An 18,209-nucleotide genomic window follows, 5' to 3' on the forward strand; every position below is an offset into this window, starting at 1 on the left:
AATCATAAAAATAATAATGTTTTTATTTTTTTATATGTGTATATATGTCTATAAATACATATATACACATATAAATACATTAATACATATGTACACAGATTATATACAGATATAGATATATACATATATATATATATATATATATATATATATATATATATATATATATATATATATATATATATATATATAGGAATATCTATTAATAAATACATAGAACATAGTCTGCTATGTGCAGAACATTGGAATAAATATACAATAATATAATACCAGCTGAATTTACCAATAAAGAGCATAAGGTGTAGTAATAACACAAATGGTATTGAGGTCAACAGTGGATACAAATTTTGAAAGTCTTTTATGTAGAAGTGATCAGTGGAGGCAGCAATCTGTAGAGGACCCGGCCTGGACCCAAGGACAGCAGTCTAAAAAAACAAGAAGATACAGATGCGCCACATGGCCCAATATTGTTTGATCTGAAGGTGTACAAATAGTGTGTATGATTACACTCACATGTATGAAGGCACTCCAGATAGTGCAGAAGGAGCAATCTGGGATCTATAACAGTCACCCAGAATGATAAGTGTGTGATCTGTAATAGGAAAAGACACAAAGGTGCCTATATGGCCTAGTACAGTTTATCCAGATTAAATGCAAACAGTAAGTATTAGATGCACTCACATTTGTTGAAGCATCTCCAGTGATGCTAGTAGGGCAGGATGGGATCAATTCAGTCAGTTGGATTTCTGGAGTTTCCTGCATTGCCTGATAAGTCTGGTGGGTGACTGAATTGATCCCATCCTGCCCTACTAGCATCACTGGAGATGCTTCAACAAATGTGAGTGCATCTAATACTTACTGTTTGCATTTAATCTGGATAAACTGTACTAGGCCATATAGGCACCTTTGTGTATTTTCCTATTAAAGATCACACACTTATCACAAGAGGTCGGTCTTCTGGGTGACTGTTATAGATCCCAGATTGCTCCTTCTGCACTATCTGGAGTGCCTTCATACATGCGAGTGTAATCATACCCACTATTTGTACTTCAGATCAAACAATATTGGGCCATGTGGCGCATCTGTATCTTCTTGTTTTTTTATGTGCTGCTTGCACCTCTAAACCAATAGCCATGCGTGCATACAGAAACCTGTCAGTTGATACGCATGACTATTGGTTCAGAGGTGCAAACGTCAGCTCATTGAAAGAGACCGATATCCTGTGGGAGGCCAGAGCCGGCGAGTTTAGATGTGTGCATCGGCACAGAAATGGTGAAGGTTTTTAAAATGCTCCGCTTTACCATCACTTAAACTGCAAAAGGCTCCAATACACTTATAAATACATATATACACATATATAGACATATATATATATATATGTGTGTAGATATGTCTGTAAATACATATACACACATAAAAATACATATGTATGTATATATATATATATATATATATATATATATATATATATATATATATATATATATATATATATATATATATATAAAAATTCATTAAAATTATGGTGGAGATAAAATTTTGAGATTAAAATCCTCCATGTTTCAAAAGTAGATCAATAAAACATTTTTGCATAGGAAATTAGCACATCTGGGCAAGTATTCCCGCTTGCTTTTCCCCAGTAAAACTTCATATACATTGTCACCATAATTTTAATGAATTTTGATTTAACCCTGAAATTAGCTTTGCCTAAGCAGCAATTAGAAATCTATCTGCTACTGAAGAGTTCCAAAAAGAACAAAACAGGCCATCTAGCAGTGATTTTTTTTTTTGCTGCATTAACCCTTTTAAGGGATTGCTGTGTTAAAACAGTATCTGAAGCAAAAATGTTGTGATTTTGCATATTTAATTTGCATATCTTACCTAGAATCCTCTTGTGCATTGGTAACAATGTATAATCCACTCCCTTTTTATTTCCCGACTTGACTACTGCAATAACCTACTTTCTGGCTTTCCTCTTTCCCGCCTCTCCCCCCTTCAATCCATCCTAAATGCCTTTGCCAGGCTGATCCACCTTTCCCGTTGCTCTGTATCTACTGCACCTCTCTGCGAGTCCCTTCATTGGCTCCCCATACACAGAAGAATAAAATTCAAAATTCTCACCCTTGCATACAAAGCACTCACCAACACCGCTCCCCTCTACCCCTATACTCCATCCCGCCCACTAAGATCCAACAATGACCTCCTCCTTGCATCTGCAACTATCACCTCCTCTCATGCTAGACTGCAAGACTTCTGTCATGCAGCACCTACCCTCTTGAACACTCTCCCTCGTGCTGTCAGGCTTTGCCCTAATCTTTCTTTCTTTAAATGCTCTCTGAAGACTTTTCTGTTCAGAGAAGCCTACCACCCAACTCAATAATATTTCTCTTACCTAACAACATTTCCCTCATCTTAACATCTTTCTTAATCTTGCAGTCCTCACCTCCTGTTTCTCAACCTCCTACCCTTCTAGATTGTAAGTTCCCACGGTAATAGGGCCCTCGATTCCTCCTGTATGTGTTTGTTAATTCTGTCCTGTCTCTTAGTCTTAGAAGATTTATATTATTGTTTTATTTAAATGAACTGTATCCATTGACAGCGCTGCGGAATATGATGGCGCTTCATAAATAAAGTATAATAATAATAATACTTGGGGAAAAGCAAGCAGGGATACTTGCCTAGATGTGCTAATTTCCTATGCAAAAATGTTTTATTGATTTACTTTTGAAACATGGAGGATTTTAATCTCAAAATTTTATCTCCACCATAATTTTAATACATTTTAATTTAACCCTGTAATTAGCTTTACTTAAGCAGCAATTAGAAATCTATCTGCTACTGAAGAGTTTCAAAAAGAACGAAACAGGGGGGCCTATCTATCAAGCTCCAAATGGAGCTTGATGCCCCGTGTTTCTGGCGAACCTGCAGGCTCGCCACAAACAGCAGTTATGAAGCAGCGGTCACAAAGACCGCTGCTCCATAACCTATCTGCCTGCTCTGAGCAGGCGGACAGACATCGCCGCAATTCAACCCGATCGAGTACGATCGGGTTGATTGACACCTCCCTGCTGGCGGCCAATCTGGTGGCCGCGAGTCTGCAGGGGGCGGCGTTGCATGCAATGCTGAATACGGAGAGCGTATTGCTCTCCGTATTCAGCGAGGTCTGGCGGACCTGATCCGCACTGTTGGATCAGGTCCGCCAGACCTTGTTAAATAGAGGCCAGGGTGTCTAGCAGTGATTTCTATTTGCTGCATTAACCCTATTAAGGGATTACTGTGTTAAAACAGTATCTGAAGCAAATTTTTTGATTTTTCATATCTAGTTTGCATATCTTACCCAGAATCCTCTTATGCATTGTTAACATTGTATATGGAGTTTTATTGGGGAAAAGCAAGCGGGGATACTTGCCTAGATGTGCTAATTTCCTATGCAAAAATGTTTTATTGATTTATATATATATATATATATAAGTAGCAGAGATGTGCACTCTCACCTTCCAATGACTGCCAGGGTGCTAGTGAGAATTAGTATAGAAAAACAATAAGCTTGCACTCACTGGTCTTTTTTTGTGAAATATTTTACTTGAAAAACTGTGACGTTTCGAGGACAAAGTAGGGGATACTTTGTCCTCGAAACGTCACAGTTTTTCAATTAAAATATTTCACAAAAAAAGACCAGTGAGTGCAAGCTTGTTGTTTATATATATATATATATATATATATATATATATATATATATATATATATATATATATATATATATATATAAAACAGCAATTTAAAATATGGGGAGGCGAAAAGTGAGTTTAAAATCCTCCACTAAATCCAAAATGTAGATAAAATAACTCATTGTGTAAACCATTTACAAATCTAAACAAGTCAGAAGACTTGCTTAAACCCCAGAAACTCTCTGATTACACTGTTTCCAATGCAGCAAAGGACTCTGGGGGAGATATGCAAATGAGGTTCACAATGACTCACTTTTTTACTTCTAGCCTGCTTTTTAAGGCAGACTTCCCTTTACACCATAGCATCGCTGCATTACACAGCTTCTAAGCTTAGCTAGGGTTAGTACAGTGATTCAGACCAATCCCAGGACAGCTGTTTCGTGGTTATTGCCACTCATCAGCTGGGAGTAGGTTGAATCACTGCTTGGTAAAATTGTTTTCTGGGGGAAATACAACAGCAATTTAAAATATGGGGAGGCGAAAAGTGAGCTTAAAATCCTCCACTAAATCCAAAATGTAGAGAAAATAACTCATTGTGTAAACCATTTACAAATCTAAACAAGTCAGAAGACTTGCTTATACCCCAGAAACTCTCTGATTACACTGTTTCCAATGGAGCAAAGGACTCTGGGGGAGATATGCAAATGAGGTTCACAATGACTCACTTTTTTACTTCTAGCCTGCTTTTTAAGGCAGACTTCCCTTTTATGCCATAGCAACGCTGCAATACACAGCTTCTAAACTATTTAGGGTTAGTGCAGTGAATAAGACCAATCCCAGGTCAGCTGTTTTGTGGTTATTGCCACTCATCAGCTGGGAGTAAGTTGAATCACTGCTTGGTAAAATTGTTTTCTGGGGGAAATACAACAGCAATTTAAAATATGAGGAGGTGAAAAAGTGAGTTTAAAATCTTCCACTAAATCCAAAATGTAGAGAAAATAACTCATTGTGTAAACCATTTACAAATCTAAACAAGTCAGAAGACTTGCTTATACCCCAGAAACTCTCTGATTACACTGTTTCCAATGCAGCAAAGGACTCTGGGGGAGATATGCAAATGAGGTTCACAATGACTCACTTTTTTACTTCTAGCCTGCTTTTTAAGGCAGACGCCATAGCATCGCTGCATTACACAGCTTCTTAGCTTAGCTAGGGTTAGTACAGTGATTCAGACCAATCCCAGGACAACTGTTTCGTGGTTATTGCCACTCATCAGCTGGGAGTAGGTTGAATCACTGCTTGGTAAAATTGTTTTCTGGGGGAAATACAACAGCAAAAGTTGAATCCGGCTCCTATATTGCGGAGGCGGTCAATCTTCATCCCGTTTGCGGTTCCATCTTCATCCCGGGCAGCAGTCTTCTGTCTTCATCCATCTTCTTATCTTCAGATCTTCTGTCCCTGACGTCCTCTTCATGCGGTCATCCGCTGCATGAATTCTGAATGCAAGGTACCCCCTTAAAATAGGGATACTTTTGCATTCCTATTGGCTGATTTTCATTTTCAAATTCAAATTTCAAATTCAAATCAGCCAAAAGAATGAAATCTTTTTCTATTGGCTGGTTTAAATTTGAAAATGGTTCATAACTGCTGTTTCCGGCGAGCCTAAAGGCTCTCGTGGAAACAGGGGCATCAGGGGCCATTCGACCCTTGATAAATTGGCCCCAAAGGGGTTACCTCGCATTTAAAATTTAGTGTGCGGCAGATGAAGAGGATGTTGGGGATGAAAAAATAGAAAATAAGAAGATGGACAAAGATAGTAGACCAATGCCAGAATAAAGATGGGCCGCTGGAGATGAAGATGGACCACCACTGCCACGTAGAAGCCAGGTTCAACTTTTGCCATAACGCTTTTTTATTTTCTGTAATTGTAGCTTTTTTAAATGTAATGTTAGGGGGGCTTCAGGTAATGTTAGATTTTTTTTATTTTCATGTAGTGTTAGGGTTCTTTTTTGGTAACTTAGGAAGTGTTAGGTTATGGGGTTATCTGGTTAGGGGTTTAGATGTTAGTGGGTATTTTGTAATGGTGGTTGTGGTGGTTTAGAGGTTAATAGTGTAGAGGGGTATTTTGTGATGGGGTTATGGTGGTTTAGGGTTAATAGTGGGGTAGTTTGCGATGCATTGGTTTGGCGGTTTAGGCATTATTAGTGTAGTGGGGTAGTTTGCAGTGGGCTATGTGGCGGGTTAGGAATTAATAGTGTAGTGTGGTAGTTTCCAATGTGGGCTATGTCGCAGATTAGGGGTTATTCGAGTACGGGGCTTATGGTGGTTCATGTTAGCTCGCGAGTATGGATTTTTTCCTGCTTTTATCGCTCCTTTGAAGTCTTTGGGGTAGTATGTTAATGCAGTCACAATATTCTAACTTTGTGTCTTTGCATGCGTCAGGTTAGTGCATGAGTGAACAACTTGTAATATGCGTGCTACCCAATGTCGAGCAGAGTTAGCACATGAGCAGGAGCAATACATAGAGCTCCGCTCATAATCTAGCCCTAGGTGTGTGCCTAGGTCAGCAGATTTTAGAGAGGGCAGCACATTTTGAAGCAGTTCTATGAAATTATGTCATCCCTCCCCTATACTCTCCAACTATTTATTTTAAAATCCCTAGTTTTCAAGTGAAGGTGTATGACCCATCCTTGCATCCTTGGAATCTGGTTGTGACAAATATTCTAGAACAGCATGTGTTGAAATTGTTGGACTAAAGAAGTTTCAAAGGGGAACCGATTTCCCAGTGCCCAGGGCAGCATAAAAACTAAATACACAACTGAGTAGAGATGAATTTTATAAAGAAATAAGTGTTTCAGAATACACTAATGAAAGAAACATGGTTTAAATGTGGAACAGTAAAGTTATGGCTGTGTAACCTTGTAGTTGTGCCAAGTGGTAAAGAAATTGATGGATCCATCCTGACGTCGTTGGATGACCGTCCAGCCTCCTCCAGTCAGCTCCTGTTCACACCAAGCCTGCATCACCTGGTTCCCGCCATGTGGTTTTAAGAGATAGATTCCATTGGATTTATGGCCTCCCATGAAGGCATCAAAACAGTTCACCCATGGTCCTGCTACAGAAAGCAATGTCAGTTTTGTATTGATGATGTAGATTCCCATTAGTATTTATGTCCCATATTACATAATCTTTTTCTCAGTAATTATCTATAATGCTTTAACCCCTTCAATTTCAGAGAAAAACATCCAAAATACTGTTGAATTTTTAGCAATTTTGCTATCACTCAGTTTAAACAGAAACAGCATTTATTATTTTAATTTACCTATGAAAAATACATATATTTATGTTTTGCATAAATAAAGCTTTCAAATGATGACAGTTTCAACTAGCTATTTATTCACAGAATTCAGAAATTATTGTAAAATTACCCAGAAAAGTAAAAAAAAAAAAAAAAAAAATCACATTTCACAAAAACCTGTAGATTTTTAACTGTAGAAAAAAAATCATAAAATATGTTAATTGGCATCCACCGATTTAGCTAACACAAAATGTACTTTTATTATTTTTAATATTTTTAGATTTTTGTCTGCAGCTATGTCTAAAATGATGCAATAGGCTAACTCTAATTTGGGATAGCAGAACTGCCAAAAATCTCAAAATGAATCCCATAACTATAATATATTTCTAAATTAGACAACCCAAGGTATTAATCTAGGCCCATTTTAGTATATTTGATGCCACTATTTGGCCGCCAAATATAATCAACTTTATTGTTTACACACAACTACTGCAGTCATAAGACAAATGGTTATAAAATATTTTCTGGAATCTGCATTGTTCAGAAACAGCAGAGATGCATGGCTTTGCCATTGGTTTTTAGCAATTAGAAGGCTGCTTCCACCGGCAGTGAAGGGGTCAATCAAGTAGCATGTAGTGTTAATATTTCCTCCCACCGGACACCTCCTGCCCCCTGATCGCTACCTAATCCTCCTAAACAGCTTTCTTCACTCCTCCACCCCCACTGGTCACCACCTTCTTACGTACTGGCAGATAGTCTGTCCAGGGGCTTAACTTAGGGCGTTGCTAAGTTGTGATCGGGCCTAGCCTTCTGGGGGGCCCATCAGTGCTGGCTGTTAGGTAAGAGAAGGAATGGAGAGGGGGCAGGACCGCGGTGAACACAGGCAGTAAGTGATCGGCAGATTCGGCACTGTAGCAGTAGGCATAGTGTATGTGTACATCACATGCGGTGAACACAGGCAGTAAGTGATCGGATGATTCGGCACTGTAGCAGTAGGCATAGTGTATGTGTACATCACAAGATTTATTACATTTTTAGTGGTGCTTTTACTTCTTACACATCTGCCCTATCCTCTCTCTAAAAGCCTGTGCACAGAGAAGATGGCAGATCCCATATAGATTGTAAGTTCCCACGGGAATAGGGCCCTCAATTCCCCCTGTTTTTATCTCTAAAATTTAGTTGTATTGTTTCTCCATTGTACTGTTATCCTTGTACCCATGGGCAGCACTGCGGAATCTGTTGACGCTTTATAAATAAAGAATAATAATAATAAAAGATGTGTAAGAAGCGTTGAAAAGATGTTGCTTTGAAGTAGAGACAGGAGGAGAGAGGGCTCACAGAGAGTGCAGATGAGCTGTCAAGACCGTCCACAGTAAAACGGTAGGCTGCTTTTTTAACCCTGATGTTGAACATATGCAGCATATTTATAGCGCGGGAGAAATGTCCTGCACTTGGCTGGGAGAGGTGTTAGAGTTAATTGCAGCACTTCTCCCTGCCATTACAGAACCTCTGCTTGTGTGGCTGTGATATAAATCTTCACAACCTCTCACTGAAGGATAGCGGGGGCTTGGCTTCCAATGCTGAATTCAGCTACACTGTGAGACTTCTGATATTCATCAGACTACCAGGTTATGCCTCTCTTTATATTGCTTAAATGTTCCTTTATTTTCTTTGACATTTGTGTCTTAGTATGTGACGGTCATGTATTTTGTCCACTGCTTCTGCATAAGATGTTTTGAGATTGTTGGCCTCAGTAGTCTGAAATAGAGTGAAAACTGCACAGCATATATATCTCAAATTTGCTTTCTTTTAGACATCAACTAAAATATTAAATTGTTGTAAATGCTGTAAAAATGTTCCTTTGTATGCAGGTGTTTAGCAAAGCATTGTGTAATTGCTGATAAATGGTACACATACACACATTCTATATATATATATATATATATATATATATATATATATATATATATATATATATACATACATACATACATATGTATGTGTGTATATGTATATATATATATATATATATATATATATATGCATGGGTGTGTGTAAGTATATGTGTGTGTGTGTGTATGTATATATATATATATATATATATATATATATATATATATATATATATATATATATATATATTATGGGTGTGTGTTTACGTATATGTCTATGTGTGTATATATATATATATTTATATATATATATAAATATGTGTGTGTATGTATATGTGTGTATATATATATGTGTGTGTGTATGTATATGTGTGTATATATATATGTGTGTGTGTATGTGTATATATACAGTTGTATACAAAAGTTTAGGCACCCCTGACAATTTTTATGATTTTCATTATTAGGTCCGCCAGACCTCGCTGAATACGGTGAGCAATACGCTCTCCGTATTCAGCATTGCACCAGCAGCTCACAAGAGCTGCCGGTGCAACGCCGCCCCCTGCAGACTCGTGGCCAATCGGCCGCCAGCAAGGAGGTGTCAGTCAACCCAATCATACTCGATCAGGTTGAATTCCAGCGATGTCTGTCCGCGAGCAGGCGGACAGGTTATGGAGCTGCGGTCTTTGTGACCACTGCTTCATAACTGCTGTTTCTGGTGAGTCTGCAGGCTCGCCAGAAACACGGGGCATCAAGCTCCATTCGGAGCTTGATAGATAGGCCCCTTTATATTTACTGTTAATTACACTACAAGCTAAGTTAAGAACACAGGTGTGCCGCAACAGAAAATACCAAGTGTGCCACAGTCTGAAAACATTTTAGAATCATTGGCTAAGACAATTCTTCTTATATGTTATAGCAAATTATTATTCTTATAACTTTAACTACCTGATGACTTGGGTGGCTCTGTTGACACAAAGGCTGGTATTTCAGTAGTAATTCTAGTCACAGGTTGGGCTACCTGCAGTCCTTTCTTCTCTGGTGTACTCTTTGCATGGTTACCTTGACTTTCATTGCTCTGGATTTTTATAGCAGTGGGAGGAAGATTGGAGTTCACACCAGCTGATGAATGATGACCGGAATTCTGAGAATTGAAGGTAATTATGGTAGTAAAATTAAACATTGACATATTTGTAACACAAAAAGGTTATTTGTGTGAATGCATGAGCTATTAGAAAAAAAAAAAAAATTATGCTTACCTGATAAGTTAATTTCTTCTATGATGGTTAGAGTCGACGAGTCATCACATGTAGGAATTCCCCTACTGACCACTAGAAGAAGGCAAAAGATACCTCAACACTCCAGAGCTTTAAATGCCTCCCACTTCCCATGAACGTTATTCATACATATGTGGTAACCACAACATATAGCCAAATAGATGAAGAAAATAGAAAAGCAGGAAAGATAAAGTTGAGCAAAAGAAGTACAAAACAAGTACTGACACTACCTGAAAAAAAAGAAAGGGTGGGGCTTGTGGACACTCATCATCATAAAATAAATACATTTGTCAGGTAAGCATACATGTGGGAATATATACTTAAGCAGTGAAGTCCATAAGATCACCATAAAATGGGTGAGACAAACAGTGAAGGAATGTATGCTGCCCACAGAACTTTCCTGCAAAAAGCAGCTTCACAAGAAGCATACATATCAAAGTTACAAAACTTCAAAAAAGTGTGCAAAGAAGACCAAGTAGCTGCCCTGTAAGTCTCAAAAGATACCTCATTACAACTGCTCTAGTAGTTGCTCTAGCAGAGTTTATCCCGCAACCAAATATGCCTTATGTATTAAGGCATTAAGCAAGACAGCTAAAGTAACATCCATAGCTTTTTGTCCCTTGCAAAAATTAACAAAAAGAGAAGAGCATATAGAATCTTTTGTGATTCCACACAATATTGTGAGCTCTTACAACATCCAGATTGTGAAGAAGATGCTAGAAGCTAGACAAAAAAGCCACAATTCCCTGATTAATAGTATCTGTAGATACTAACTTTGAAAGGAAAGAATAACTAGTGGGAAGAACATTCGTATACCTGATAAAAAATCAGAAAAGTAGGTTTACATGACAAAGCTGAAAGCACAGAAATCCGTCTTGCCAATGAAATAGCCAGAAGGGAAATAGCCTTCTAGGTTAAAAGCTGAAGTTCTAACCCATGCATAGGCTCAAAAGGAGGAGTTTGAAGAACCCTCAAAACCAGATTAAGTTTCCAAGGACGAGAAACTGGACAAATAACTGGTTTAATTCTGATTAGATTCTGAACAAAGGTCTAAAACTCTGGAATTTTAACAATTTTCTCATGAAACAAAACAAAAAAGAGACTAAATCTGACCCTTAAGAGAACTGGCTGACAAAACCCTTATTCAGACACTCCTGTAGGAACTCAAGAACTCTGGGAATCCTAAAAGAATTCCAGTGATAACCTTTGCAAGTTTCACAGGTAGTATACTGTCTGTCCAGGAATGTCCCAGCACAGAGGATAAAACCTAGGACGTGACCAAAATAGTAGTGGAAGCAAGTAGAAGCAGAGTCGATATCCAGGCCAGAGGTCAGCACACTTGCAAAAGACAGTATAGAATTGGTAGGCAAATAGTAACAGAGTCCAGGCAAAAGGTCGAAACACTTCCAGGCAAATGCAGGCAGAATTGTTATCCAAAGGTGAAGTAAAAAACAAGCAAGGTTAGCATTAAAGTTCAGCAAAGGAAATCTCTCAGGAGAAGCACACCCAGGAAAAGATCCTATACACAGGCAAGCAGAGGAAGCAGGAAGCTGCTTATATAGGGTGTTGCTTGAGTAACTACCTGCAGCTGGCAGGCAAATGGAGCCAGAGAATCAGCCTGAGAAGGTAGTAGAAGCAGTTCTAATGCAAAACAGACGCGTCCATGGATCTGGGGACCTGGCACAATACTGAGGAAGCATGTGATTCAAGTGAGAGGCCATAAGATATCTTCCTGGAAGACCCCAATTTTCCACAATCTTGTCAAAAACCTCCTAGTTGAAGAGACATTTCTGCCTCCCTATCGTTCACACCCAAAATGTGGATGACAGAAATATTTCAGTGATAACATGATGCAAAACTGATGATGTGAGACACTTCCTTTATTGCTATGGAACTGTGGAATTCTTCCCTGACAATTGTTGTAAGCCACTGCTGACTGGAATCGAAGAACAGATTCCTGTCTGAGGTTGGGCAACTCTGAAACGCCAAAATATTTATCAGTAACCTCACCTCCTTAGTAGACTCCAGACTACACCCTAACCTATCAGACTGGCATTTGTGGAAATTACTACCCCCATTGTCCAAAGAAAGGAGGCTGTCTGAACCAAGGAATAGTGAGTTTGTTACCGTTAGATACTGTTTTGTCCTGTGATTTAACAGGATCTTCTATACAGATCCTCATGGTCCCCATTCCATTGATGCAGCATCTGCAATTGGAGGGCCCCAAGAAGAACTCTGCCAAATAAAACTACATCTGAGGCAGCCACCATGAGATCCACAACTTCCATGCACTGGGCAGAGGGAAAGGGGTTCAGATTAAGAAGGGCACAGGCCCGTTGAAGTTTTAGTCTGCACTGGTCTCTCAGAGACAAATGCATAGTCGCCAATCAATCATGAACCTTAGAAAAGACACAAGGATCTGAGGAGTTAAGGAGCCATTTGGAATATTAGTTTTCCAACAGTGATTCTTAAGCAACTGAAGAACCATCTGAGTGTGAGATACAACCAGATGAAAAAAGGAAGCTCATCAAAGTAAGGAAATACAGAGATTCCTTGATCTTGCACTATAGACAATATAACTCAAAACACCTCTGTAAACACTCTGGGGTGCTGTAGCCAGACCAAAAGTGAGGCCCACAAAGCAAACTGATAATGCTTGCCTAGAAATGCAAATCGCAGGAACTTGATATAAGCCCTGTGAATAGTCATTTGTAAAAAAAGTATCTTTTTTAATGAAAGACATAAACTGATTCTCCTGCACTAAAGGAAGTAAAGTGTGCATTGTCTCCATCTTGAAAAAAAGGAACTATAAGGAATTTACTAATATTAAGACACTTACTTATTATGGGCTAGATTGCGAGTGGTACGGTAGTTTGCTTTTTGCGCACGTCAGGTAGTGTGCATATTACAAGTTGAAAGTAAAAAGTTTTTGCACACGTGCAAAAAATTTAATTTCAGATATTACAACCGTGTTAACATATTCTCCCAAAGAAGTCAATGGAGTGCAAAAAGTGGGAAAAAACGCTTACTCACGCGCAAACACGATTGCATATCCTTAAGTGCGCTAACCCGACATGAAATATTAATATTTCACATTTTAATGTTCTTCACATAGAATATATATATATATATATATATATATATATATATATATATATATATACAGTATATATATATATATATATATATATATATATAGAGAGAGAGAGAGAGAGAGAGAGAGAGAGAGAAAGAGATGATAGATAGATACATAAAGGAATATCTATTTTATATATATATATATATATATATATATATATATATATATATATATATATATATATATATATATATTTCCAATGTGTATCTGCACTCACAATTCAAAGATAGTCAGCAACCAGGGTGCTTAGTCAAAATTTCAATAAATATCCACAAGTAAGGACTGCACTCACTGGATTCAGTTCAAATAATAACTTATTTATTTAATGGTTAAATAAATAAGTTATTATTTGAACTGAATCCAGTGAGTGCAGTCCTTACTTGTGGATATATATATATATATATATATATATATATATATATATATATATATATATATATATATATATATATATACTGTATATATCTATTTAAAAATACTTAGAACATATTCCCCTATGTGCAGAACATTGAAATGTGAAATATTTAAAGTATAAAAACACAGTTAAACACTTTATTAAATATGCATATTACATGTTTTTTCATGTTTTCAGCAAAGTGCTCCATTGCACTTATATATATTTCTACATATGTATTTATGTGTATATACAGTATACATATATACATACATATACATATATATATATATATATATATATATATATATATTTAGACATTTATATGTATGTATCTCTATGTTAAACTAACACCTGAGACCTCATATCTTTGAGCCCTTATAACTTTTTATTGCAATTTAATAAAAATTATTTTTATTAGATATTGTTATTATGAGTGTAATTGTACGTTTAAATGTGTTTTCAATGTTTTTTGTCTCGTGTAACAGTTAACCAGAGCTTCTCCGACGCTATTGCGACGCATGTTAAATTCAATTACGCTTGAGCAAACGCATTTACTTTCAACTTGTAATACGTGTGCTACTTCCGATGCGTGCAAAGAGCCCTTATAACTTGTGCATAACAGTTAGTGCACCACTTGTAATATAGCCCTTTGTAAGTTTGTGTATATTTTTTTATTATTATGATACTACAAGTTTTGTGTGGAAAAGAAGATCCCACAAAAGGATGCAATATACAGCCCTCTCTGCCCAGAATAATTAAAAGGCAAATATTTTGTAATAAATGTATGCACAACCACCCACGAAATAAGACACACTAATTTTCCATTATTTTAATTTCTCTCATCCCTTAATTTAAAGAGATAGGAAAGTCAAAAATAAACTTGCATGATTCTGATAGTGTGCAATTTTAAGACACTTTTAAATTCACTTCTATTTTCAAATGTGCTTCGTTCTCTTGCTATCCCTTGTTGAAAAAGAATACACACATATCCCACACTAGTTGGAGCTGGTTGCTGATTGGTGCCTGCACACATTTGCCTGATGTTTTCAGCTAGTTGCCAGTGCAATGCTGTTCCTTCAGCAAACAATAACAAGATAATGAAGCAAATAATAGAAGTAATTTGGGAAGTTGTTAAAATTTGTATGTTCTATTCAAATAGTGAAATAAAATTTTAGGGTTTCCTGTACCTTTAACTTTTAAATAAAAGTTAAGTTTTAAATTGTTCTGCTTTTATTAGTCTGGGTATAGAGTGTTGTAAAGCTTGGGCCTTTAAAGGATCTCAAGGAACTTGAGACAGAAAGAATCTTCCACAAGGAGGCCTTGAATGAAAACTTTTTTGAAACACTAGCAAATAACAGCAAACAAAGGGTTAAATAAAATGTACACCCCTTAATTTAAAACCAAGCTCTGTTGATCAGTGTGCCTCGTCACCGCTACAGGTCCTGAGCAACACAGAAACAAGAAAGGATTATCACAGAAAAGGTTAACCCAGTGGTGCTCAAAACGTCAACTGCTGTCTACCAGTTGATCGCTTTGCTCCCTGTTAGCTGCATTATTGAAATAACTGTTATTACAATAGCTATGCTAACAGGGAGAAAAACACGGCTAGCAAGTTTGGCTAGGATCACTAGCGTGGCTGACAACAAGTGTGTTGAGAACCAGGGGCGCAGTTGCGGCAGGGCCCAACTTCTGGAGAGCCTGGGCATATATGCTGTGTGCACTGTCCTAAAAAAGAACCGGTGGAGGTTTAGCTCCTGTGTCCACGTGTCTCCCTCAGCACATCAGCGCGCGTGAAGTCACTATGCAGGACCCCTACTAGGCACTTGCTGTGTCTATACTCCTAACAGTGCTTGTCCCTGTTGCTCATAATCACCTTCTGTTCTGCTCTCAAGGTGATGCTGCCTGACTCCTGGGGTAGGTTGGGGTGAGAGCGGGTTGTGCCTGACCTCTTATTGAAAGTAGTGTATGGACTAAGATTAGGTAGAATGTGAGAGATGGTGATATAGATACATGAAGTAACACATCTTTCACCATTAACTACATGGCTTTCATATATTTAATCATCATCAAGTTAACCCTTTTGACTAACATAGGGTATCAACTACTCTTAGGGGGCGATTTATCAAAGCATCAATCGGCCCCAATGCATCTGTTTCATCGGAAACAGGAGTTAAGAAGCAGCAGTCTTAAGACCGCTGCTCCTTAACTCGTCCGCCACCTCTGAGGCGGTGGACAGCAATCAGTAGAAATGGAAGATATATAGAGGGCGACTCCTAGTGCAGATCAGTTAGCTTTGAATTCTCCCACTAACAACTCCCCTTAGAAGAATACTCACACAGTGGGAAGCACACTATAGTGCTAATGCAGCCTGCTGGGTATATTGCAGTGGCCCAGCGCACATATACACTCTGGTAATGAACAGTTCCAAGGATTACTTGCCTGAGGAAACAGAGTGGTTAACTCTGAGAAACGCGTAGCGTGTTTTACTGACTGTTTTTATATGATTCATTGATTTTTATAAAGTTCCTTTTATCCACTGAAGTCTCCTATTGTTTTATTGGAACATCCTGCAAAAAAACCTTGGAACTGGTTTTGGAAAAATTAGTTAAAAGCCCCACAGAAAATATGTTTTGTCCATTGCTTTGGACTTTGTTACTGCTAATATGGGAAATCATTAACTCTGTGTACTATTTATGTGAAACACACAAGAACACCCTGGTTTTTTCTTAACATTTGGAGCATGCTACATGCACAATTTCTTATATCTAGCAAAAGTAGACCTCAGTGACACATTTTACAAACAAGTAGATCACAACTCACTAAAGTCTGGGTTAACCCTTAAGCTGTACTACCTGTGAGCGCTAAAGCAAAGAACCCAAGGAAACAAGAAGAAAATAAACTGTGTATAACTCAGAATTAACTTTTGAGCATGCTAAGGTGACCATGCTAAATTTAAAGCTACAATCACAATTTTTAAAAGTGATACAAACTGCTAACATAAGGTATATGGTGTACAAATATATGTCCCCAGATTATGTGAAGCATGTTTACACTAATAGCCCATGGGCTATGAAGGTGTAAAGTACTTACCTGCCAGCACCTTCATCCACTGTGCTTACCTCAGCTGCAGCAACTTCCAGTAGACTAGTCCATCCTAGGCAGTGCAAGCAAGATGCCAACAATAACAGCATCTACATCCCAGGGGATTGGTGGACAAGTACATGTTTCTCCTAGGGAGGGCTGTGACATTTCTTATGGAGAAAAGACGTTTCACTACCTGGCTGAAAACTCCTTGTCTTGCCCCTCTGACTGACAGGGTGCTGCAAGGAAGAATTAGGCCTCAGATTGTTTAGAGATCCCTTTTTAATGATGTTTAGATCTGCACTTCAACTTTTACCTCACTCCATCAAGGAGGGAAAAGAAAATGTCTGAGGATCATGGGAAGTCGGAGGGATTTAAAGCTCTGGTTGGGGTATCTTTTGCCTCCTCCTAGTGATCATTAAGGGAGTTCCCACATGTGATGGCTTGTGGGCTCTCACCATCTGAAGAAAGAAAATATTTTTTAACCTTGAGAGATAACATTTCTAGATAGATAATACTCACGTGGTCAATGTGACGACGAACAATATTCTGAACACACTGCTCTTCAAGTGTTTTAATGGTCAGACTTTGGTTGTTGATTAAATTCGACAGAATTTCATATTTTTCTTGTAGGTCTCTGTAATTGGAAGCCAGCTTGAGCACCTCAGCAGTATTATTAACTCCTCTATCCTCCACGTGGAAAATGTCTCTTGTCCTATTTTTACTCTGGAGTAATTCATGGAGGAGCTGTGTGTTTAGATGGTTAAGCCGGGAGGCCATATTTAAGCTCTCTTTGCGAAGATGCTCCACATCTTTGGCCATGTTTTGGTCAGCTTCCACTAATATTTTCAGCTCCTCAATTTCAAACTTTTGACGGCTCAGTTCCTTCCTCAACTCCTGCACCTCACTTTGGTTCACACCAAATGTCACGGGGAACCTTGCTGTGCTGACACAGACAGCCCCAGCCATCTTCTGTTGTGGTACAACAAAGGTATAAGTACACTTAGGATTTTGGACACCATTTTTTTCAGGACTTTCTGTTACTAAGTGGGGTTGGCAAAGACAAGGCACCATGAAAACCCATAAAAATAAAAGTTTTGCCATTTTGGAATAGTGCTTGGCAAATTAAAAGTTGCAACTTTATATTATCTGCAAATTAAAAGAAATGAAATGGAAACAGGTATTAATTAAACGGACATTAAGCTCAACAATTTAAACATGAAATTGAGCTATACAAGGCAATTATTGGTTAAAGGCTGTTTGTTTTCATTAAAGAACTATTCCAATAAGATGTACATAAGAGTAATGGAACTTTTACTGTGGCAAATTTCTGTTGTGGCACATTTGCATAATTAACCATACTTTTTACAGACCTTGAGGCCTACTTATCAAGCCATCAACTTACTTGCATTCGACGGCACCAATACGCTCGCTTAACATCGCGGCCGCAGACCTGAATA

At 38.0% G+C, this 18,209-nt stretch overlaps 1 protein-coding gene across 1 annotated transcript in view; it reads right to left on the bottom strand.

Annotated features, from left to right (window-relative positions):
- Positions 1-17,853, bottom strand: part of ANGPTL6 (angiopoietin like 6) — a 149,413-nt gene extending 131,560 nt beyond the window's left edge. Inside the window, exons 1-3 of the mRNA XM_053719417.1 lie at positions 17,272-17,853; positions 9,804-9,999; positions 6,587-6,783 (exon numbers count right to left, since the gene is read on the bottom strand). Coding sequence (XP_053575392.1) covers positions 6,587-6,783; positions 9,804-9,999; positions 17,272-17,853 — 975 coding nt within the window. The remainder of the gene's footprint in view (positions 1-6,586; positions 6,784-9,803; positions 10,000-17,271) is intronic.
- Between the last annotated feature and the right edge of the window lie 356 nt (positions 17,854-18,209).

Source organism: Bombina bombina, chromosome 6 (genome assembly GCF_027579735.1).
Source record: "Bombina bombina isolate aBomBom1 chromosome 6, aBomBom1.pri, whole genome shotgun sequence".
Taxonomy (NCBI): Eukaryota; Metazoa; Chordata; class Amphibia; order Anura; family Bombinatoridae; genus Bombina; species Bombina bombina.